At 49.2% G+C, this 25,669-nt stretch overlaps 1 protein-coding gene across 1 annotated transcript; it reads right to left on the reverse strand.

Moving 5' to 3' along the window:
* Positions 1 to 334: 334 nt before the first annotated feature.
* On the reverse strand, positions 335 to 24,777 carry LOC136631885 (aflatoxin B1 aldehyde reductase member 2-like). Its single transcript, XM_066606357.1, has 7 exons — positions 24,554 to 24,777; positions 20,777 to 20,967; positions 15,370 to 15,474; positions 7,024 to 7,120; positions 5,972 to 6,071; positions 933 to 1,062; positions 335 to 611 (listed from the first exon to the last, which is right to left on the reverse strand). Exons 1-7 carry the CDS (start codon positions 24,741 to 24,743, stop codon positions 450 to 452), a joined length of 975 nt encoding a protein of 324 aa, XP_066462454.1. The 5' UTR covers positions 24,744 to 24,777; the 3' UTR covers positions 335 to 449.
* Positions 24,778 to 25,669: the final 892 nt, after the last annotated feature.

A 25,669-nucleotide genomic window follows, 5' to 3' on the forward strand; every position in this document is an offset into this window, starting at 1 on the left:
TTATGATCTGTGTCGGGGATCCGAGGAGAAGATGCGGCCGGGCTGACAGGTGATGTATGTGTGGTTTGCTTTTTTTCCCCCCTTCTTCAGCTACCACGTATTTTCAGGGAAGGGCTTATATTTCCAGCCTCCCCCCGAAAATCCTCCCATGTGGTGCTACAAGGTCGCGGTATCACCGTGAGAAACAGCAGCGATATCGCACGGACCAGCGATGCCGTGTAGCCCGTGTGAACGAGGCCTTATAAATAACTTTGAACGCCTGTTTCGGCGTGAATCCATCCCCAATAATCTTGTGGGGAGGGGGTCCGCTGTGCATCAACAAAGAGCAGCCAGAGACATATAATCAGTTTAATTATCCAACCACAATATAAGGCAGCGGTCAACCGCGAGGCACAGAGAATCATTAGGAGGAAATTGCCGTTAAGATGAGGCTCGTCCTGCGAAGTGTTCTAGCGGAAATAGTTCGGACAGTCGTGGGCGACCAGGTTCCAGGCTTCATCATAGGCTGCGACCACAGCAGGCAGCAGCGGCCCGGCCTCGGCCCCGTCCAGGTTCTGCACCATCTGCTGCATGCTGGACATCCCCAGGATCACAGCGTCACCGTGACTCGCCTAGAAACAAATAAAGAGTAATGTTCCTGGAGTTCCTAGAAGTCACTGAAATACTCTGGACATTATAGAGGAAGGGCAGCACAATAAGCGATCTCACATGATATTGGCACACTCCTCTCCTGACATGCTCTGTGCTGCTGGGGCTATGTGCCATGACTCTACAACCTCCCTGTAACCTTGCACGTCTTCATTCCCCCCCACAGTCTACGTCAGATAGACCCCTGTACTTTTCACTAAACACTCTGTGCTGCTGTGAGCCCCCCTAACATACGGCCAGATTCCCTCCTCCACCCCGGCTGGAGGCACAGACGGCGCACCTACCTGGAGTTTAGAATGGTGGTACATCCAGCGGAAAGCAGCAGCTGTCAGGCTGGGTCTGTCCTCGCCGTACGCCTCCTCCAGCGCCCTCTGCACCACGTCAATCGCTTGGAAGTGATGCTTCTTCCAGTATCTGTAACAAGGTCAAACAGCCAGGAGACCCTCGTTACTATCAAACAAACAGCGCCCCCCTCCCCTACCATTGAGTGCTTCGGGCCTTTGATAGACAAGTGCTGATCAATGGGATCTGCGGGGCCTTTAGGCATTCTTTACACAGGTGGGATTTGCCGTACGGACCCCCACATGGAAAATCTGCAGCATTTACAGCAGCAGAAAAGTGCATGAGATTGTAAAAGTCTTGTCCGCACATTACAGAAGTTGACCCAAGGAGCGGGGCAGGTTACAGCTCTTCAAATTAGGGGGGCAATTCTGCACCAAACTTTACATTTTTGATATGGATTTTGCTCTACAGATTTGCTGTGGAGAGCCCGCTGTGAACCGTCCGCAGCAAAATCTGCCCCATGTGAACATAGTTAAGGCCCGTATCACACCGGCATAACTGCACACACAGAGAGGATGGAACGCGTCAAAGTCAACGGGTATATTCATCTGTGTGTATTTTATATGCATTTTAGTCACGCAAAAAGCACGCCTATATCACATCTTGTATCCAAGCTAGATGCGGTACAACAGGGTACTAGAGCCTCCGTGCCCGCCAACATCACATCTTGTATCCAAGCTAGAGGCAGCACAACAGGGTACTAGAGCCTCCATGCCCGCCTATATCACATCTTGTATCCAAGCTAGAGGTGGTACCACAGGGTACTAGAGCCTCCATGCCCCCGTATCACATCTTGTATCCAAGCTAAATGCGGTACAACAGGATACTAGAACCTCCATGCCAGCCTGTATCACATCTTGTATCCAAGCTAGTGGCGGTACAACAGGGTACTAGGGCCTCCATGCCAGCCTGTATCACATCTTGTATCCAAAGTTAGAGGCAGTACAGCAGGGTACTAGAGCCTCCATGCCCCTCCTGCCCACCTGTATCACATCTTGTATCCAAGCTAGAGGCGGTACAACAGGGTACTAGAGCCTCCATGCCTACCTGTATCACATCTGGTATCCGAGCTAGAGGCGGTACAACAGGGTACTAGAGCCTCCATGCCCCCCGTATCACATCTTGTATCCAAGCTAGAGGCGGTACAACAGGGTACTAGAGCCTCCATACCCACTGTATCACATCTTGTATCCAAGCTAGAGGCGGTACAACAGGGTACTAGAGCCTCCATGCCCCCCGTATCACATCTTGTATCCAAGCTAGAGGCGGTACAACAGGGTACTAGAGCCTCCATGCCACCTGTATCACATCTTGTATCCAAACTAGATGCAGTACAACAAGGTACTAGAGCCTCCATGCCACCTGTATCACATCTTGTATCCAAGCTAGTGGCGGTACAACAGGGTACTAGAGCCTCCATGCCCACCTGTATCACATCTTGTATCCAAGCTAGAGGCGGTACAACAGGGTACTAGAGCCTCCATGCCCTCCCGTATCACATCTTGTATCCAAGCTAGAGGCGGTACAACAGGGTACTAGAGCCTCCATGCCTGGCTGTATCACATCTTGTATCCAAGCTAGGGGCGGTACAACAGGGTACTTGAGCCTCCATGCCCGCCCGTATCACATCTTGTATCCAAGCTAGAGGCGGTACAACAGGGTACTAGAGCCTCCATGCCCTCCCGTATCACATCTTGTATCCAGGCTAGAGGCGGTACAACAGGGTACTAGAGCCTCCATGCCCACCTGTATCACATCTTGTATCCAAGCTAGAGGCGGTACAGCAGGGTAATAGAGCCTCCATGCCCCTCCTGCCCACCTGTATCACATCTTGTATCCAAGCTAGAGGCGGTACAACAGGGTACTAGAGCCTCCTTGCCTGCCCGTATCACATCTTGTATCCAAGCTAGAGGAGGTACAACAGGGTACTAGAGCCTCCATGCCCCCCATATCACATCTTGTATCCAAGCTAGAGGAGGTACAACAGGGTACTAGAGCCTCCATGCCCCCCATATCACATCTTGTATCCAAGCTAGAGGCGGTACAACAGGGTACTAGAGCCTCCCTACAAGAGTCGGTTCTCCACAATAAATGATGCTTTTGCTCTTATATTATAGTCACTTATAACGACCTTACAATCACAGAGAACATGTGAGACGCACAAATATGGCATGGATATGGACTGCATTGCACCGCCCATTGTTTAAGGCTCTGACGGAGGCGGCGCACCACCTGCTCGCTGCACACGATGTAAGATCTGCCATTGAAAATAACACAAGAAACTCTGCGATCGTTTCCCTAAAGTAATGCGGTTTTGTTACAAAACTGCCTGGCATCGTTGGGGGTTGGGGAACACGTGTTGGCAAAAACGATAATCGGGTGGCGAATCACGTTCACCTGCTAGTTTCCCACGGGCGATCGCGATTTTGACGCCAGAAAATCTTGGCAAAAATCCAGTCTTTGTTCCCGCGGTCTTTGAGCGTCAGCGATGCTTTTTCTTGAGAATAATCTCACATCGCTGCTGCCGCCATGAACAAAAAAAACAACATTTTTCTCTCGCAGCACGGCCTGTGGTTTGGTCAGCAAATAAAATTTTAAAAAAAGAAACTTCATGCACGTGTGATACAATTTTTATTTTCTTATTGAAAACCCACAGAGATGCGATGCAAGACACAGCGCAATCGCAGAGCAAGTTGCATCTTTGCGAGCGCCATATCGGACAAAGCCTCTTCTTTGGCTCATTCACACGGGTGTATTTACGTTTCCCCTTACACATGTAAAGCTGCCTTAACACTGGTGAGAAAATCGAGCAAGAATCTCAGCGGGGCTGGAGGGATATCCCCACTGCTGGGAGAGAGGAATCCCCCAGTGGCCTGATGCTGGGGTTCCCCTGCAGGGGAGTAAAAGGGACCCCCCCCCATTGCTGGGAATTTCCTTATTCTCCCCTGCAGGGAAACATCTCTCTGCCCGCTGTAGGGGAATTCCTCCTGCCTCATTACCCAGCTCCCATAGGAGTCTATGGAGGCTTCTGCACTTGCGCACCAATGATAGGTCAGGTCCCATTTTTCACACAGCAGGGAATTTCAGTCGCTCGTGTTTTTTTTTTGGTGCGTCTTTTTTTTACGCGGCTAAAAAAAACCTTCGTGTGAACGCTTCCATAGGAAACTATTGACTAAGGCCGCCTGCAGACGGGCGGAAATTCTGCTGCGGGATTTCCCTCAGAATTTCCGCCCGTGGAAGCTGCCATAGGATTGTGTTAGAAAACGCAATGCTAGTCAGATGGACGCGATTTGTCCGCGCGACATCTCGGAAAACAAATTCCGCGATTTGTCCGGCATGCTCTATTTCTGTGCGGGTTTCGCAGAGGCCCGCACAGAAATGTCACTCCCCGGCTGCTGCCTCATCACAGAGCCGGAGCTGCGGGAGCAGGTGAGTGCCACGCTGGTCTCTACAGGGGCTCGGGTCGGGTCCCGCTGTGAGAATTCGCGCAGCGGGATCCGACCTGGACGTCTGCAGGCGGCCTAACAGACACGTGTTTTCTGAGCGGATTTCCCCAAATAATTGAGCCCTCAGACAGCAAGTGAAAATCATGCGTTCACTAACAGCCCAAGAAGCGTTTTTGCGCTCCCATAAATGAAACAATTAGCCAATGAATGAGCGCTGACTGGGCAAACAAACCTTCAGGCCCAATAATGGGGCATGCAAATAACACTGATAAACAAAGACCTCGCTACTGGGAGAAAAACGGGTTATTTTCATGGAATTGAGTGCTGAATCTGAAGTCAGAATTCGCCTGGGACATCTGGATCTTAAGTTATAGGACAATTACAGTTTGGCGCCGCTTGGTAGACTTGCCCACGCATTGCTGCATGCCAACATTGTAATTGCTGCCCCATTACCTGCATCACGCCTTCCAGCGCCTCATGTAACACCTCCTGGCAGCAGCGGGTTCCTGCAGCATCTGCGCACATCTGAGCGTGTCGGTAAGCTGAGGTCAGCAGTTACTACGCCTACATAATGCGAGGTGGGCCAAGTGCAAGCTTATAGCTGACAACACGGTTTTCTTACATAGCTAATAGGTCTGCTTTAGGCCGGCTGCACACGGGCGGATTTGCATTGTGGAATCTGGAGCGGGCGCCTGCCTCCACATTCCGCCGCAAATACCGTCCATAGCATGCTATGGAAAAGTCATTCTTCCTGCACATGAGCGGAAACCAATTGCGGTGTCCGCTTGTGGGGGCGGGGGGAATCGCAGCATGCTCCATTTTTGCGTGGATTCAGCACAGATGGTTTCAATTGAAGTCATTGGAAGCTATCCGATCCGCGGCCCTTGACATTGCGGAAAGGTCGCCGAATTTGTGTTATCACTAGGCGATGACGCGGGAAAAGCTGAACTTGTAAGCAACATGTCAGCAGCGGAGCAGCAACTCGGCTGCCGAACGTCGCTCCGAAGTCATTTCCTACATTCTCATCTGGAGTTTTTGGGTGAAGAACATGGGGAAAGATTCCACCAGGATATTACCACCATGGATAAGAGATATGAAGGCCACTTCAACCCCAACAGGATGGCGACTACTGCAGCGGTCAACCACAGACACTCACAAGTGCAGAAGCGAGTGCCTAAAGCCCTTGTGAACGCGCATGAGCGTTGTGAAAAGACTCAAACGAACTTTATTTACACGTTTGTTAACACGATCAAGTTTGTGTAATCTGTCAGGTCTGAAGCACAATTTAGTTGGGTACTATAGTGGTTGTGGCAGTTTCTCGCGTCCGTATGAATAGCCAATGTCAGTGCATAACTTCAGAACCCGACGTCCGAGGCAAAATCCCACTACAGATCGGGACTCTGCGCACTCGGTTTAGTACAGGACACATGAAATAGCCCAAGTAGTAGACAAACTGTTTTTTGTGCTCCAGTGTAATGGCCCCTTAGGCCCGCACTAGTGATCCCCTGTATTAGGATAAGCTCCGCAGTACTGACCTGTCCATGTACGCCCCAGAAAACCTGTTATTGAAGAACCTGCTGGGCGCCTGCTCCTTGTCCTTGTCCTCATATTTGTACCGGCCGGTCAGCAGCCCCCCTGGACAGAAGTTATAGGAGTCAGTAAAGCAGGGCTGTCAGATTCATCATCACCAAAGGCCACATCCGCATTATGGCTGCCTGCAAAGGGACGATTGTAAGGCCTCATTCACAAGGGCGTATTTGCGCTCCATATTATGCGCATTTTTTTCACGCACGTCATACGGACAGCTTAATCCCCATTGGTGCGTGTAAAAAGAAAAATTCCAACACGTCCCGCTTTCATCCGTATTATGCACCCAAATTGGCCATTAAACTCAATCCGCATGATCTGTGTATTCACTGCATATTTATGTATGAAGGCAGGGGACACTATGGAAAAAAACTTGTCTTTTTGTTTTTTGCGCACACAGTGAAAAACAAGTGAAAATACGCGTAACAAAAACCCCAAGAAGGTCCAGATATGCATCAATAGTCACAGTTTCGGTACGTGAAAACGTTACGCATTTCATAAACTAAAACGGTGCCTGCCCTAAATGTAACGACTCCCTAACCCAACTATGGCGCTCTCTGAACCATGATGAGGTTTCTCCCCGTTCACCTCTTTAGCACCTTCCTATCTTGGCAGGTGGCTTGGGTGCCGGGTAGGGCTGGCAGAGCTGAACCGCCACCTGTGCTGAACAGAATGCGGTGGAGGTGTGCCGCCACTCAGAATCCAAGATGGCAGCCGCTCCCTGTGCTGGCGCCACTCCTTCTGCGTAGCGCTGGCTGCGTCCCTCCGGATAAAGAAGAGAGCCGGTCCTTCTGCATCCGGAACTAGTCAAGGGCCACGTAATGCCCACAGGCTGAATTTGGCCCGCCACCTCATTCTGAGTTTGACACATGCGCAGTAGAGCAATTTAATTAATTGTGACCGGCAAAACAGTCGCCTCCTACGACCGGTCTACTGCAAAAATCACCCTCATGAAATAGTTGTGGGCAGCAGTGTCTGAATATAAGAATGGCGCACTCACCGGCCAATGGATTGTAGGCGTAGAAGCGGATGCCAAGCTGGCGCAGGCAGGGGAGCAGCTCCAGCTCTACTTGTCTTGTAATGGCGTTGTACATACCCTGGAGGAGAGGGGTGACATTATAACACCAGGATTGGACAAACATCCCTGTAAGTGCCCTCAGGACACGTCTAACCTTCTGGAGAACCTGACATGTTCCCGCATGGGTAAGGCCGCCTCCACACTGGCGTGAAAAATCGCAGGAGATGTGCGTGTTGCGAGACGCACAAATACGAAACCATTTCTTTTGAATGGGGTCATACACATAAGCGATGGCGCCCGCACGGCACTGCGATGCGGGAAACACATCGCAGCATGTCCTAGGTTTCCGCGAGATCGCCCATTGTCTTCAGCGGGGCTGGCGGCAGCAGCGCCAGCCCATTGAAAGCAATGAGAGAACTCTGCGATCCTCCGCCAGGCTGACAGCCATGCCAGGGAATCCCTTCATCCCCACAGTGATGCAAGGCTGTTTTCCCATGAAAATGCCTCACATACACGGGGCTTTCACATGGTGGCGAGTGCGATATCCGGCTGCGAATCATGACCCGATTTCACGCTCGCCAGTGTGAAGGAGCCCTTAGGGGAATGAAAAAGTTTACCTAGCACAGTCGAGTAAATAATATAGTTCCTAGGGCTTATTTAGAGGGATGACGTAGAATGTCGATGTCAATCGGGGTAAGGGATATAGATGCTGATGCTGTAGTGGATGATGGTTATTGCACAACTGCTGAGGGTTATTGTGCATGGCGAATGCATATTTGTGCAGCAGTGTCTGTTGTGGCCCATGTGGACATTGTATGAGTGGTCTTGATGCCAGTTACGATGGCCGTTGGAAAGTATACATGACCAGGTACTATGCTGGGTCCAGCGTCAATGTCTGATGGACGAACAGTAGGACACATCTTGCCCCATAGGATGTTGCCTGTTTCAGCACAAAAAGTGGAGCGTGGTATGCAAAATGTTGCTTTGCTGGTTGTGTTGGTGCAGTAAGCAGCAAGTATGAGAAGTAGTTGCAAGGTTGGGTGTGGCAGAGTCGTTAGACATGGAGACGCCTGCTGTGGAATAGGTTGGATGTAGTCGGGCTGTCTGGGCTGTGGGAGCTCCATTAGTAGGAGGCCACCATTAAAAGATGGTGAATGTAGAGGATTGTGAACTGCTGAGAATGACCGCGGAGTCACACCATGCCGGCTGAGGAAGACCCCATTTACACTAAAAGATGATCGCTCAAACGACAGCTTGAGTCACAGTGTTGAGTGATCATCTTTGCATAAACTATATTAGCTAATTAGCTTCTAAAAAGGGCTATGCAGGCGGAGCGGGACACTGCTGCTCTCTCTCAGCAAACAATATAGCTGTTTTGCATAAGCAAGCAGCTGCATTGTTCTCAGTGCTTACAGCTCACGTCCTGCTGTGAACTACCAGCGGGACATGAGCTGAAAGAATCTCATCAGTGCTGCCGACTGTGATAACAGCCTTCACCGCTAATAGGAGTTCAGCGCTCAATTCTAGTACACGCATTTAGACCCAACGGTTATCGCTCAAAAGATGGCTTTGAGCGAGAATCATTGTCTAAATGGGCCTTAAGGTCGGGCTCACAAAGCCATAAGCGTAAAATGCTCTATGGGTCACGTGGCATTTTACCACTGTGCAGCCGCCCGTGACCCGCCTATTGGCAGTGAAATTGTACTGCGCATGACAACGTACATCACGGACATTGTCAAGCACAGTCGACCCGTTTTTTTGTTTTTTTTTTGGGGGGGGGCTGTTGTTTAGTTTTTCCATGCCGTTGCAATAACATTGCCTATGCGAGTGTATATACGCTCCCATAGAGAACAATGGCCTATCACTCACGTATATACCCGGCAAAATAGAACATCCCCGATCTTTTTTGCGCTCAGATATTACGCAATTCAACAACAAATGTGACGGGAACTGCGTGAGGCGGTGAAATTGATTGTCTGCAGATTACCGCATATCACACGAGCGTACAGCGCACGCGTAATACGTGGTGATTGTAGTAAAAAGAGATGAATAAAGTGTCCCCCCAGCTGTCCAGTATCAATCAGCTGACGTTCAGGACACTAGAAAAGCTGAGCTGACATCCTTCCCCCTTACTAGATAGAGATTAGAAGGGTAGATAGATACCAGAGTGACAGATAAAGATATGTGATTAATAGATATGCATTGTTATGTGGAGCTTGTAGTCTGTCAGTCATTTTGTACAGTTTGTAGAAAGAAGGTTTAGATGCCTTTCCGCATATAGGAAAGCGGAGTGCTGTAGGAAGCTGTGAGCAGCAGGCTTCAAAGAGCCTGACACATCTCCCTCAGGGGGTCTTTGATGTCCTACAGCCCCTCTGGAGCCAGAGCCAGCAAATGTTTGTTAGGAAATAAGGAGAGGAAATAGGCTTCACACCTTAGTAGCTCTTTCCCTCCCTTACTGGTCCAAATGGTCGTAACTGACCTGATAACTTTTGGAGGCAAAGTTAACAAAAGAACGTGCCCGTAAGACAAAGGAAAATGTAATTTAGGAGTTATGAAAGATCTGTACGTCGCAGCCCGTGGACGAGGATATTTTGTGGAACGTTGCATCTCCGCCAATAAGATGCAGGGATTCCCGCATTTGCACGACACTCAGAAACCGAGGATTGCGTATCTCGGATCAGATGCGTCCAAAACTAATCATGCGTGGGCTCAAAACACACGTAAAATCACAACAGGAAACATCGTTGACATATTTTCATGGTGGGTCACACCCACACGGAGTTATGAAGGAAATATGTATTTCAGGGAATTAGTGTTCCAAGATGAGCCAACCCCCATGGGGGCTGGAAGGAACTATGTGGGAGTTACCCCAGTGAGAGTTTAAAAATCGCACACAAATGTGTGCTCAGGGTCAGCCCCTTGGAGGTCACTATACGTGAGGTCTGGTCCGCAGTTCTGGCGCGACTCCACGCCAAAGAATGGTAACACTCTTCTTTTAATCCCTGTTATTTTACTGTTTGTGATATCCTATGTAAGTCTCTTGCCATTTATCTTGTAACATCATTTTCGTATTTTTCTGTATATAAGCACTGCTCTAGTCTTTGAGAATTAAACTTTAAATTAATTAGTGAGCCTCGTCCGTGTTACACGAAACCATATTCTCCGAAGATTGTATTCATAAGTCATAAATCGGGTTCCAATTTACCGTAACCAAATTGGTGGTGGCAGCGTTTTGTATGCATATTGTAGAGCTCTGGAGTGCGTTAGAACGGATCAGGTGGGTGATTTGAGCTTCCGCTTCGCATGCGTGCCGAAGTGTGGGGACGCTAGATACAAACCAGCCTGTATTCTAACGACTGCCAGCTTGCAATACTGCAGAGTGTTTGAGGACCAGAGGTGGGATCGATAGGTATCGTCCCTTCCCCTCTCTCCTCTTGTCCAGTGAGGGACAAATTGTTAATAAGTGCAGGGCCAGGTGGGTTGCTGTAGAGTTGTGGCTGTGGCTCATGGTCGCTTTTCAGGAGTCTGGAAAGTTGGGTACCAGTCACTCCACAACCTAAGAGCCTTTCCTTCCTCGCCCTCGCCCTGCGTACGTGACAAATTGGTGGCAGCGGTGGGATAACGTTAACACGTTCGTGCCAGGATTAAGCAGTTAGTCCTTGTACGAAAAGAAGCACACAGTCTTTGCGAAGATTGGTGCCCTTCTTACGAGGTTTCACTCAGTGCTTTTTGTGTAAGAGACTTACGATATCTCCAGACAGTCCCCTCCCCTTTCTTCTTGTTTTCTATTCTATCTTTTGTTTGGCAAAGCGACTGCGGAAATGGCAACTAGAAGCCAGGCCGCTAAGCTAAAGGGGCAGGTGACCGAGGTGCTGGGAAAAGACGATTTCTCGCACCAAACCACAGCGAACCCCGATACAGAGATGGATTACTCCATCGGAGAAGAGAACTTTGACTTGCCTATCCGAGAGGCTCTACAACAGCTGAGTGCAAAGAACCCTAAGCAGTACATGTCATTCGTTCGCAAGCTGCAAGAAATCGCAGAGCGTGAACGCCAGGCAGAGCGAGAAGCCACAGAGCGTGAACGCCAAGCTGAGCGTAAGCATCGGCTGCGAATGGCAGAACTCGATGCGCAGATTTTAAGAGCACGGACACGTCGGTCCAACGGTATGAGGAACGTGCAACCCCAACGAGATTTCTTCCCTGTTCTAGAGGAAGACGGAGACCTGGACATTTTCCTGAGGGACTTTGAATGGGTCTGCCACCAGTACCAGCTGCCCACCGAGCAATGGGCAAGGTACTTGACCCCAGGGCTTACGGGCAAGGCCCTGGAGGTGCTTATGGAAGTGCCCCAAGAACAGAATGGTGACTACGAGGTCATCAAAGCAGCCCTGATCCGGAAGTGGACCAAGGGACAACCCATCACCCAGTCTGCGGACCTGGGAGATATCATGCTGAAGGAGCAGTTCCTGGAGACTGGTACGGAGGACATCCGCCAGTGTGTTCAGGTCTGTGACCCCAAAGCTGCAGACAGCTACGTCGCTGACCAGAGACCGAATCTTCAGATATCTGAAACCAGCTGGAGAGAGGGTAAGCAGAACAGTGACTCTGACCAACTCTTACCCCTTTGGCCTGGATCGTCAGGGGGGTCTGCTCCCTCTCCACCCTCCAAGTCTCATAGGGAGACACGCCAATGTTTTTCCTGCAACAAAGTGGGCCATGTCAGCGCCACTTGCCCTGACGTGAAGACATCCCCCTTCTCCAAGCCTCCTGAGCCTGCCGCAGGTATTATCCGGGCAGGTGGGGGTAGTAGAAAGGACACTGGCAACTGGCAAACCATCGCTGTAGGAAAGACTGTGACTATGGAGCTGCATGATACTGATGCAGAGATGACCATCATGCACACTGAACTGGTGTCCCCCACGGACATGATTCCTGAAAGGACTGTGACTGTGATGGAAATTGGGGACACCCACCCTACCCTGCCTATGATCCGGGTGGATCCCGATATGGGTGCAGGGAGGGATTTGTGGGAGGTGGAGGTATCTGATGACCTGCCTTCCAATGTTTTGCTAAGATCTGATGAAATGCACAACTATGAAGTCATTGTTGCTATGAATAAAAATGTTGATGTCATGTGTGTTCCTGCGGAGGTTGGTGATGCTCTTGAATGGTGTAGCAGTGGCAGCGACGACGCGATGTGCACCACTCTTGAGCTCACTGAACTGACGCAGCCTAATAATGTTGAGGTGTCCTGTGACACTGTGGTCCTCAGTGATGTCACAACTATGTGTGATGTCACAGAGGATTCCCCCATATCTCTGGTAATAAGTATGGACAGTGGTCCAAGAAATAACAGCAATGTGAATTGTGCTCGGTCAGAGCCTGCACGTACCATCGCATGGTGTGATGCGGCAGGTGAAAGCCGACCAGTAAACAACGCTGACCCAGAAGTATGCCCGGTTGGATTGAAAGAGGTGGCATTCCCCCAGAATCCAGCTGACATACTGTCTGACCCCAGTGGGGTCCTGTACTTGAAATCCCCCCTGGCTGCTCACACCCAGGAGTTTCATGCCACTGGGCATTCTGATGCCAGCTTGGGGGTGTTGAGGGACCTCACGAGGGAACCTCTCTCTGTGCCCGATGAAGGTAATATCCATGTGGATCTGCTAGCCACCCCGCTGGTGGACGGATCCATCAGGGACACAGATCACAGCCTGCAGCATTCTGGGGGCCAGCGGTCCCAGCTGCAGGAAGGCCTACTCCCCTTCATGTCTGCTTTCACTAGGAAACCAGGGGTGGCCCAGTTGACAGTTCACCAGGTGAACACTGGAAGCCATCCCCCGGGTAGGCAGTCTGCCTACCAAGTCTCCCCAGAGGTGCAGGCAGATATGAAGTGGGACAATGAGGAGATGTTGCACCTGGACATCTTCCAGAAGCCCCAGAGTGCATGGGCCTCTTCTGTAGTCCGGGAGCCAAAGGAGGACCGGACAACCCGGTTCTGTCTGGACTACAAGTTGAACGTCATCACTGTGTCTGAAGCTTATGCGATGCCCCGCCTCGCTGAGCTATTGGACTGGCTGGCCAAGGCCCAATACATAACTATCATGGATCTGCACCAAAGGTTTTGGCAGATACCTGAGACAAAAGAGCATCAACTACAGTTGGTCAGCTGGACCACCAATTGGGAGTGTTCCTTTTCATCCCTGAAGGCTGCTCTGTCCCAGCAGAGCGGAGTAGAGGTGGGTTTCGTAGGCGATCTGTGGGATCAACCTACTACACCCACTCTAAAAAGGGGAGGTGTAGTAAAAAGAGATGAATAAAGTGTCCCCCCAGCTGTCCAGTATCAATCAGCTGACGTTCAGGACACTAGAAAAGCTGAGCTGACATCCTTCCCCCTTACTAGATAGAGATTAGAAGGGTAGATAGATACCAGAGTGACAGATAAAGATATGTGATTAATAGATATGCATTGTTATGTGGAGCTTGTAGTCTGTCAGTCATTTTGTACAGTTTGTAGAAAGAAGGTTTAGATGCCTTTCCGCATATAGGAAAGCGGAGTGCTGTAGGAAGCTGTGAGCAGCAGGCTTCAAAGAGCCTGACACATCTCCCTCAGGGGGTCTTTGATGTCCTACAGCCCCTCTGGAGCCAGAGCCAGCAAATGTTTGTTAGGAAATAAGGAGAGGAAATAGGCTTCACACCTTAGTAGCTCTTTCCCTCCCTTACTGGTCCAAATGGTCGTAACTGACCTGATAACTTTTGGAGGCAAAGTTAACAAAAGAACGTGCCCGTAAGACAAAGGAAAATGTAATTTAGGAGTTATGAAAGATCTGTACGTCGCAGCCCGTGGACGAGGATATTTTGTGGAACGTTGCATCTCCGCCAATAAGATGCAGGGATTCCCGCATTTGCACGACACTCAGAAACCGAGGATTGCGTATCTCGGATCAGATGCGTCCAAAACTAATCATGCGTGGGCTCAAAACACACGTAAAATCACAACAGGAAACATCGTTGACATATTTTCATGGTGGGTCACACCCACACGGAGTTATGAAGGAAATATGTATTTCAGGGAATTAGTGTTCCAAGATGAGCCAACCCCCATGGGGGCTGGAAGGAACTATGTGGGAGTTACCCCAGTGAGAGTTTAAAAATCGCACACAAATGTGTGCTCAGGGTCAGCCCCTTGGAGGTCACTATACGTGAGGTCTGGTCCGCAGTTCTGGCGCGACTCCACGCCAAAGAATGGTAACACTCTTCTTTTAATCCCTGTTATTTTACTGTTTGTGATATCCTATGTAAGTCTCTTGCCATTTATCTTGTAACATCATTTTCGTATTTTTCTGTATATAAGCACTGCTCTAGTCTTTGAGAATTAAACTTTAAATTAATTAGTGAGCCTCGTCCGTGTTACACGAAACCATATTCTCCGAAGATTGTATTCATAAGTCATAAATCGGGTTCCAATTTACCGTAACCAAATTGGTGGTGGCAGCGTTTTGTATGCATATTGTAGAGCTCTGGAGTGCGTTAGAACGGATCAGGTGGGTGATTTGAGCTTCCGCTTCGCATGCGTGCCGAAGTGTGGGGACGCTAGATACAAACCAGCCTGTATTCTAACGACTGCCAGCTTGCAATACTGCAGAGTGTTTGAGGACCAGAGGTGGGATCGATAGGTATCGTCCCTTCCCCTCTCTCCTCTTGTCCAGTGAGGGACAAATTGTTAATAAGTGCAGGGCCAGGTGGGTTGCTGTAGAGTTGTGGCTGTGGCTCATGGTCGCTTTTCAGGAGTCTGGAAAGTTGGGTACCAGTCACTCCACAACCTAAGAGCCTTTCCTTCCTCGCCCTCGCCCTGCGTACGTGACAGTGATCATATGCTTATGTGAGCCCGGCCTAACTAAGAGACCGAATACAGACAGCAAGCAATGACTAGCCGACATGTAAGGCTGCTGTCACGCCTGCGGGGAGGTCAGTTCAGGGTTTCCGTTTTTCTGCTCCGTTTTTGGAGGACAGAAACTGAAATAAAACTTAAAACAACAGATTATTTTTTTCCACCATGGATTTCAAATATTTTTTTTTTTTGTTTGTTTTTAAAGAATGGAAAGCAAACAGAAGGGCTTCAGTTTCCTTCATTCAGTCAGGATTCCGTTTTTTTGGCCAGAAAAATAGCGCAGTCTGCAGCGCACTGTGGAGGCATCGTGTTTCCGGGTCGGTCGTGTGGATCTCCATCACCGTCCACATCAATGTCTACACGTAACTGTCCGATGATGACTAGAAAGGCGTCACCCACCCAAACCTCCGCACCCGTCCCCATGAGCCCGGCACCTGGTAGACGGTCGGCAGCACCCAGTTCCTCTGTTTACAGATGCAGTAGATCTTCATCACCTCCCAGGACGTGTAGTTGGACACACCCAGCTCCTTGAACTTCCCCTGCAAGAAAACCGCCGTTCAGATAAATGCGTCTTGTACCAAACTGGACTGGATGCATTTCTGCATCATAAACTGCGTCACAATCTGCAGCGGATATCAGCCGTTCAGCTACAGCTAGAAGGAGCACGATTCTACAATGCAATCTACGATAAACCTTTACCAGCGCTGCTAATGAGATTTCCTGATCGATAATTAGTTTCTAATGAGTTGGCATGTATACCAATTTTTTTTCACTGTAATCCGGCACAGGCGCCCTGGCAAACCCTCCCCGCGCCCCTCAGCTCTCCCCTACTAGCTGTAACTTCAGCAGCGTACTGCGCAGGCGCCCTGAGGATCGCTACTCCTCTGTCCGAGGTCAGATGACTGTGAAAGTAGTGCTCATTGAGGCGCCTGCGCAGTGCGCCGCTGAAGATACAGCTAGTAATAGAGAACTTTGGAAGAAAGAAGAAAAGCAGGAAGGAGAAGAGCGTAGACCTGAGGATTCGTAACGTACCTGGGGTGGAAGCCTTGATGGAGAAGATCTGTGCAGCAGCTGAGGAGAGGGGGCTTCAGTGGCTGGAGGGCTTGTCGGGAGCAGCATTGGAGATGACAGATAGCGGCTGGATTGGTGGGGGAGAGAAGGCAGTGGAGAGTGCGTGCCGCACCGCTCAATCCAGCGCACAATCCAGTGCACCGGCGCCACATAAGGAGCCCGTCACTGGGCTCTATGAGTAAGTCCTCCACAGCTACACAGGAAAGGAGAGAGGGCAGGCGCGGTGTGGCGCAGTGACCGGCGTTAGGCCCTGTGCTGAGAGGTGGCCAGGGCCTAGTGTGCGACAAGCTGCTCACCAGGCGAGGTGCCGGTCGAAAAGCAGCCCTGCAGCAACCACGGTGTGCAGAGGACAGCTGGAGCAAGAGAAGAGTGGCAGAGCCACCAGTCGGGTGGCAGGGAGCATAAGATGGCAGGCGGCTGGTCCGGTGGTTGGTGGAAGCAAGGGAGCCATAAGAAGATCAGAGGCGGCTGCAGAGACAGGGAGATGGCTGCAGTCTGGAAGGGAGCAGACGGTTAGGAGCAGAAACCCACCGGAAGACGAGATGGAGCAACTGGAAGGAGCAGCGGCTGGTGGGTCTACAGCCCCTATGCAGCTGGGCAAGTTAGCATCTATGGTCTGTGTCTATGCAACTAGTCAGGCACCTGCAGGAGTTAATTTGGGTGGTAATGTGTGGGGTGAGGGAGTGGTGGCAGGCACGCATGGTAGGGGAAGTGATTTTACTAATATGCTAGGGAGAAGGTTGGAGTTTTTGCAGCGGCAGGAGGTGAGGCCAGGGCCGTCGCCTGTGTCACCGTGGAATATGCAGTCAAGAGCGTCATCTAGTAGCAGGAGTGTCCCAGTGGGAAACTCGGCCAGGGTGATTATTGGAGGGGGTGAGCAGACGGAGAAGGAAGATGATGGAATTATTTGGACGATAGGGCAAAAAGGCGAAGTTATGTGTGCCTTCAGGGTCCATTGGGGGCTCACTTAAAGAAGGAATATATACCTAATTTGACGCCTCGGTGCAGAGGTTGAAAAAAAAAATATGGGGGCGGAGGGGGAGCTGTTTGGTGAAGGTTGATATTGAGTCAGTTTTTCGCCTACTGACAGTGGCGCTGGAGAGTATTCGGTTACTGGGAGGGAAGTTTTTTCTACTGCTCGGCGCCTCCCTATGGGAAGTTCCATCCCATGTGCGTATTCGAAGCCTTCAGTTTTTTTCTGGAATGAGTGGTGAGGGAGACCGCAGGAGTGCAATCGGTCATTCACTATCTTGATTATTTCCTGTGTGCTGGGCCTGAAGGGTCGCCTATATGTGCGACATTGTTGGGAAAATTGACATTCTGAGCTGTGGGTCAGAAGTACAAAAGGAAGTCAAAGCGTGCAAAAACAAGAACCATTGAGCCTGCCGGGGGTTAAGCCGCTAAGCAGTCTGCAAGTAAATTATGACAGGATGAGCGAATCCCTCCTATAAGTATCGCCAGAATTCCATATCCATTTTAATGGTTAACAAGTCCCGGTCCCTGATAGAGTAATTACGCTCTGCAGGAAAAAAGGATTTCGAGAAAAATTTATTTTCTTCCCCAAAGCGGCTTTTTGTAGTAAGACCGCCCTGCCCCCAGATGAGGACTCATCGACCTCAAGAAAAAAAAATGGTCTCCCCTCCTCTGGTTGGTGTAAAACCAAGGCTGCTGAAAATGCCTCCTTAAGAGCCTGGAATGCAGATTATGCCTCTGGAGACCAGTGCTTGGCATCAGCTCCCATTCTCATAGAGGCAGATATGGGTGCCATCAGGGAGGAGACATGCGGTATGAACTGTCGATAAAAATTAGCAAGTCCCAAGAATTGCTGCGTAGCTCAGAGTCCGGAAGGACGAGGCCAATTCAAAAACCTTCTTGGGGTCCATCTCTAAACCTTGCTTGGAGACAATGTACCTGAGGAAAGGGAGCGAGTCCTGCTCGAAGAGGCACTTTTCCAGTTTGCGAACAGTCGTTTCTCTCCAAGACGTTGGAGAACCGCACGGACCTGTCTTCGGTGAGTAGGAATGTATAGGGAAAAAAAAATTTGAATATCATCCAGGTAAATCACCAGACATATGAAGAAGGTCCTTAAAAAATATAGGTAATGAAATGCTGGAACATTGCTGGAGCATTGACCAAACCAAATGGCATCACAAGATATTCATAGTGACAGTCATGCGTATTGAAGGCCATCTTCCACTCATCGTCCTCCCAGATGTGGATGAGATTGTAGGAGTCATGTAAATTGAATTTGGTAAAGACCTGGGCCCCCTGTAACCGATCCAATAATTCGGAGAGGAGTGGCAATGGGCACTTGTTCTTGACAGTGATTGCATTAAGTCCTCAGTAGTCAATGCACAGTCTGAGAGATCCATCCTTCACAAAGAAGAAGCCCGCTCCCACAGGGGAAGTAGATTTGCGTATAAAACCCCTCTGTAGGTTGAGCTTGACATACTTGGCAGTGGCCTGTGTCTCTAGAAGAGATAAGGAAATAGACTCTGCCCCGTGGTCGTACAGTACCTAGCATAAGCTCGATTGGGCAATCATAAGGACGATGTGCGAAATCCTGGTAAACTTCTGGAATGCCTTGTGGTCTAGAGGATAAGTGAGCGGTGCATCCTGGATGGAAGGACCACAGGCACTTGGTATGACAGGTATCTCCCCACCTGAGCACCTTGCCCGTTTTCTAATTCAGGGAGGGGTTATGATTCTGGAGCCAAGGTAACCCCAGAAGTAGCAGACTGGTAGTCCCTGGAAGAACCAGTAAAGAGATTGACTCAGAATGGAGGGTGCCAACTCTCAATTCTATGGTCCACTGAATGGATGGCAGTTCTCTGACACATATCGAGACCTAAACGCTGGTCTCTTCCTCAGGGAGAAGGGATTGTTCTCAGTAAGAGAAACCAAGTAATCTTGTAGATATGATACCTTTTAATGGCTAACAGAAATACATGATGTTACAGTGAGCTTTCCAACCTCCCCAGGGTCCTTCCTCAGGCTGAATGAAAAGGATCTGAAGTGGCATTTATATACACACATATACTAGTGAAAGGGTACAGACATGCTGTGATTAATTTGCACTTCGAAAAATACCAGAACAGGATGAGCAAAGTAGTAAATACTCAATTAATAAATATTCAATTAGTCCAGGTTTTATGGTCTCTAAATTGGTGTTAGGGGGTCACCAGGCCAGCTTGTTCTCTCCGCTCCAGATTTCTCATATTCTCCACCAATGCAAGAGCCCCCTCCGAGGTTCATTCTGTTTTTGAGAGTATCAAGGATGGTTATAAACTTCTACTCCAAAATTCTTCTGTGACATTGGGATTTGAAATTGCCTTCAAGTGTAATAACTTTCATGTGTTCTATGTTGTGTCAGTGAATAGAAAAATGCTTCGTCACAGGTAACTCTGTCTCTCTTTAATTGTTTACTAGGTTGGAAAGCTCACTGTAACATCGTGTATTTTGGTTATCCATTAGAAGGTATCCTATCTTCAAGATTACTTGGTTTCTCTTACGGAGAACAATCTCATTTGTTGCATTTACACCCGCTTCGTCCTTCTTCCCTTCTGCACACGCTCATTAACAATGGATCAGTTAAGCGGACAACGTCGGGTCCAAACAAACCTTTCAGTTCAGTCCTGTTACCCAATGACTAACAGAGTTATAAATTATACATTTTTTCGGTCCTTTCCATTTGCTTTATGTTTTTTCAGCGGAAGAAAAATTGATGCGGTCTGGGATATTTTTTAAAAAGCAGATGTTACGTGTGCTGCTGAGACATGTTGTACTACTGTGCTTCCAGCAGCACAGCCCTCACAGGGTTAATTGATTGAGCTGGCTGGGTGTGGTACTTCCTGCTAGCCAATCTTCTGGGTCTGGGCTCACATATAAACCCAGCTCCTGGTCAGTCTGAAGCTGGTCTTGTACTGTTTTGGATGTGTCTGTGTCTAGTGTTCAGGGTAAACGGACATGAACCAGCAAGACACAGATCACACAGCAAGCTTGCAACAGACAAGGATTCATGACTGCTTACCCTGAACACTAGACACAGACACATCCAAAACAGTACAAGACCAGCTGCAGACTGACCAGGAGCTGGGTTTATATGTGAGCCCAGACCCAGGAGATTGGCTAGCAGGAAGTACCACACCCAGCCAGCTCAATCAATTAACCCTGTGAGGGCTGTGCTGCTGGAAGCACAGTAGTACAACATGTCTCAGTAGCACACGTAACAGCAGAAAACAGACAGAACGGAACTGAGGGTGCATTCACACGAACATATATCGGCTCGGTTTTTACGCCCAGCCGATATACGTCGTCCTCATCTGCAGGGGGGGAGCCTGGAAGAGCAAGGAGCAGGAACTGAGCTCCCGCCCCCTCTCTGCCTCCTCTCCACCCCTATGCACTATTTGCAATGGGGAGAGGCGGGACGGGGGTGGGGCTAATTCTCTAAAATTAGCCCCACCCCCGTCCCGCCTCCTCTCATTGCAATTAGTGCGGAGAGGATGCAGAGAGGGGGTGGGAGCTCAGTTCCTGCTCCTGGCTCTTTCATCCTCCCCCCCACCCTGCAGATGAGGACGACGTATATCGGCTCGGCGTTAAAACCGAGCCGATATACGTTCGTGTGAATACACCCTGAAGCTCAGAAAATCAAATTGGAAGCAAACCAGAAACTTTTCCCCAGTTTTGCTGCTCCTCTGATGCAATAGAACGGAAATCAAATCTGTTGATGTGAATGAGCCCCAAGAGCGGTTGGACTAGAGGCGGCATTACCTCCAGGTACAGCTCCTGGCACGCCGCCAGCGTCTCCTCCAGCGGGGTCTGGTGGTCTGGGAGGTGCAGATAGAACAGCTGAACACTGGGGGTCTTCAGTCGCTTAAGAGAGGCTTCTAGCTGCTGCCGCACATTCTCCGCCCCCAGGTTGTTCTTCCCCTCCCACGGGTTGGCTTTGGTCGCCATCTTCACTGCCAGAAAATGACAATCCTAAGTAATGGGGTTAAGCACTTAAGACCCCCCCTAAATAAACCTCAACCACACGCTCTGGAATTTAACCTTAACCCCTTAAGGATGCAGAAATTCTCATTTTTTCCTCCCCCTTTTTAAAAAAATCATAACTTGTATTTAACCATCGATGTAGCTCTGAGGGCTCCTGCACACTTGTGTTTTTCTTGTGCGTTTTTTTTTCACGCGATTGTCAATAGGACTTTCCAATGTTAAAAACGCATCGCACAAAAATTTCAGAAGCACCAATTTGCGATGCGTTTTTAACATTAAAAAAAAGTCCCATTGACAATCGCGTTAAAAAACGCAAGTGTGCAGCAGCTCTTAGGGCTCTTTTTGTGAGACGAGTTGTATTTTTAAATGGTATTATATAATGTACTGAAAAACATTTAAAAAATGGTGGAGTAAAATTTTTTATTTTTTAAAATCATTTTCTGCAGTCTTCGGCCGGCCATAGCTTTTATTTCTCCATCTACATAGTTGTGGGGGAGGGAGGGGGCTCATTTTCTGCAAGACGTCCTGTCGTTTTATTTGTACCATTTTAAGGCTGGATTCACACGAACGTAAATCGGCTTGGTTTTCACGCCGAGCTGATATACGTCGTCCTCATCTGCAGGGGGGGGGGGAGGAAGAGCCAGGGGCAGGAACTGAGTTCCCGCCTCCTCTCCACCCCCTCTCCGCCCCTCTGCACGATTTGCAATGAAAGGAGGCGGGATGGGGCGGGGCTAAGTGGCGAGAATTAGCCCCGCCCTCATCCCGCCTCTCCCCATTGCAAATAGTGCAGAGGGACGGAGAGGAGGCAGAGAAGGGACGGGAGCTCAGAGCACTGCTCCTGGCTCTTCCAGGCTCCCCCCCTGCAGAGAGAGACGACGTATATCGGCTCGGCATGAAAACCCAGCCGATATACGGTCGTCTGAATCCAGCCTAAAGTACATATGACTTTTAATTGCTTTTTATTACATTTTTTCTTGGAGATGGCGTGACCAAAAAACACCAAAACCCGCAAAACTGGTGCTGTGCAGGATAGATAATGCATTACTTTGCTAGATCCGACTCCTACAGACGCAGCGATGCCACATATGTATTATTTGCTTTATAATTTAGATTATTTTATTATAACTATAGCAAAAGTTTTTTTAAATACCTTTTATTTTTTAAAATAATAAGATTTTTAAACTAATTTTTACCCTTCCTTTGCTTAGTCCCCATAGGGGACATGAACATGGGGCTTTGATCGCTCCTGCAGTATGATACAATTCCATAGCATTACATTATACTGTGATCCAATGGGCAATCTATCAAGCCATAGCACAGGCATAATAGGCAATCTGCAATGGCAACCTGCGATCTTATTGCAGGGGGTAGTGCGGGACCCCCGAACTTTGATTGGGACATTTAAATGCTGCAGGTAAGGCCCTTTTAGACAACGAGTTTCACAAAAAAACAAAACAAACAAAACACAATGATTATCACTCAAAAAAGGTCTTGCGCAATAATCGTGTCTAAACCAGGCTTTAGAGTAGACAGCTGCATTTAAAGGGTTAACAGGTCCAATCAGCAGTGCGGCTCATCGCCCCGTGATCTCCCTCCATGTGTACCCCGAAGCAGCAGGACGTAACTGTATATCCTGTAGCATTAAGGGGTTATGGTCTATTCACACAGGCAAGTCTAACATTCCAGAGTCTGCGACTGCCAGAACTTGGACCCATTGAAGTGAATGCAGTCGCTGTTTAAAAGACGGGAAAAAAATGCTAGCGTGTCCGATGTTGGTGCGTCTTCACACATGCAGATTGTCTGTAAAGTCAAGGAGTGCATGAAGAATAAGAACGAGTTCCCCCCTCACGTGACATTTGTGCGTTCGTTCTCTTATTGTTCGTCGTTCAGTTTTTGCGCACATAAGACCCTGAACAACAATGTGAACATCTATGAAGGACGGCCCGTTAACTGTGAATGGAGGCGGGTGGGCAGGAATGATCGCCGGACGCTTCCCCTCCGTCCTGTGTAAATGTATGGGAGCAATTATCGCTGGGGTAACCGTTGGGAGCGTCTGCAATCATCCCGTGTAAACAGACCCCCAGGGTTAGGGTCCATGCACCCGACCGTATATATGGGCCGCATGCTGTCCATGTATTCCACAGCGCACCGCCCATAATAGCCTATGGGGACACACATGGTCAATGTTTCACAAGTATAGCGCAGTGTGCGGGGTCCGTCTGGGGTTTGATACCAGTTGCACACAAGGGAAGTGTGTCCGGCCTCATTAGGAGAGGCTGACCGTGTTCTCCGGGGAGATGAGGGGTCACTACTTTTTGTCACGCATGAAAACCTCTGGCAACATTTTTAATTGCCCCTAAACTAGGGCTCTGGAGAGCATATTATTATATTCCACAACACTTCTGCTCGATTCGCAACCTGATTGGTTGTTTGGGTTGGCTGATTCACAGCGATTGGTTGTTTGGGTTGGCTGATTCACAGCGATTGGTTGTTTGGGTTGGCTGATTCACAGCGATTGGTTGTTTGGGTTGGCTGACTCACAGCGATTGGTTGTTTGGGTTGGCTGATTCACAGCGATTGGTTGTTTGGGTTGGCTGACTCACAGCGATTGGTTGTTTGGGTTGCCTCATTCACAGTGATCGGTTGTTTGGGTTGGCTGATTCACAGCGATTGGTTGTTTGGGTTGCCTCATTCACAGCGATCGGTTGTTTGGGTTGGCTCATTCACAGTGATTGGTTGTTTGGGTTGGCTCATTCACAGTGATGGGTTGTTTGGGTTGGCTCATTCACAGTGATCGGTTGTTTGGGTTGGCTCATTCACAGTGATCGGTTGTTTGGGTTGGCTCATTCACAGCGATTGGTTGTTTGGGTTGGCTCATTCACAGTGATTGGTTGTTTGGGTTGGCTCATTCACAGCGATTGGTTGTTTGGGTTGGCTCATTCACAGTGATCGGTTGTTTGGGTTGGCTCATTCACAGTGATTGGTTGTTTGGGTTGGCTCATTCACAGTGATTGGTTGTTTGGGTTGGCTCATTCACAGTGATTGGTTGTTTGGGTTGGCTCATTCACAGTGATCGGTTGTTTGGGTTGGCTCATTCACAGTGATCGGTTGTTTGGGTTGGCTCATTCACAGTGATTGGTTGTTTGGGTTGGCTCATTCACAGTGATCGGTTGTTTGGGTTGGCTCATTCACAGCGATTGGTTGTTTGGGTTGGCTCATTCACAGTGATCGGTTGTTTGGGTTGGCTCATTCACAGCGATTGGTTGTTTGGGTTGGCTCATTCACAGTGATCGGTTGTTTGGGTTGGCTCATTCACAGTGATTGGTTGTTTGGGTTGGCTCATTCACAGTGATTGGTTGTTTGGGTTGGGTCGAGCAGAGGTGTTGTGGAATATAACAATATGCCTCCAGGAAGCTACAAATCACACAGGCTACTCTTTACCCCCCCCCCCCCCCCACACACACACACACACAACTTGTCCCACATATATGGCAGTTCCTAATTAGCTTCTCTTCCCCCAGGTTCTAGCTTGACCTGTGAAGTGCATCCACCTACCTCCGGAGCGGAGTCCCATCTCCCCCAGTGTCCGCTCACTTTCTCCACCGCCATAATAATGCGCAGTGTCCACCTCATCGTATCCGCGTCTCAGGAACTCCTGCATCACCTCATTACTGGTTTTGGTGTCCATAGTGCTCCCAAATCCCATGGCACCCAGCACGGTGCGAGGACATCTCTGCGGCTGCATGGTGGAAGTGAAGTGACCGAGAGGAGAAAGTCACATATTAATTAGGGAGGGCAGCCAGCCAATGAGGGAGAGGTTCAGACTGATAAAACCTGAACGGCACCCGGAACCCCTCCCCAATCACAGGTGAAGGTTCTGCAAGGTCATCACTGAAACTTCACGCCAAACCAGTGTTAATTGTTAGCAGATAGTAGGAGCGCCTCACACAGGACGGGATATTCCACTACAGCGTTACATAATATTCAGCACCCATATCTGCACTGCTAACGTACGGATCTCGGGAAAAGAACACAGCAGAATCTGCATCAAAAGCCGCAGTTCGCAGCGCAGATTCGTCGTTGCGGAATATTCCGGCTGAGAAGCTCGCTCGGGTCACATACGTGAGCGATGCTTTACCGCATCGGATAAAACCGCTGTGTGCCCTTTCTCTGGGCGGAACGCCTCGCAATTGATTTCAATGGGACCTGTAATGCATCGCCGGGCTCCCGCATGCCGTGTGATTCCAGGTTTCCCATTGATCCTCCGACGCGCGGAGAATGGACAGAGGAACAGAATTGCACAGATGTAAAGTGAGGCATGTTTGCCTGAAAATCACCTCGCATCCGCAGGTAAATCGCACATGCAGGATATCAGTAGCGGAGTCCGAAGGGTTAAGGCTGCGGTCACACGTGGCGTCTTTGGCTGTGCTTTTTGACCGCAATGAAAAGCCACATTAAAGAGCGAAGTGAAAAAAATACATCAATTCCACCATTGTGTTTTAAGGCATTTACTGTGGATTCGTACAATTACAATGAAACCGAAATTATATATCCACTCGTTGTCACCTCCCTCTCCTGGAAGTTGTCACATAAAACTTTCTCTGAGATTGTAACGTTGTTATAAGTGATTATAATATCAGAGCAAAAGGGTCATTTATTGTGGAGAACCGA

This window comes from Eleutherodactylus coqui, chromosome 6, assembly GCF_035609145.1.
Source record: "Eleutherodactylus coqui strain aEleCoq1 chromosome 6, aEleCoq1.hap1, whole genome shotgun sequence".
Taxonomy (NCBI): domain Eukaryota; kingdom Metazoa; phylum Chordata; class Amphibia; order Anura; family Eleutherodactylidae; genus Eleutherodactylus; species Eleutherodactylus coqui.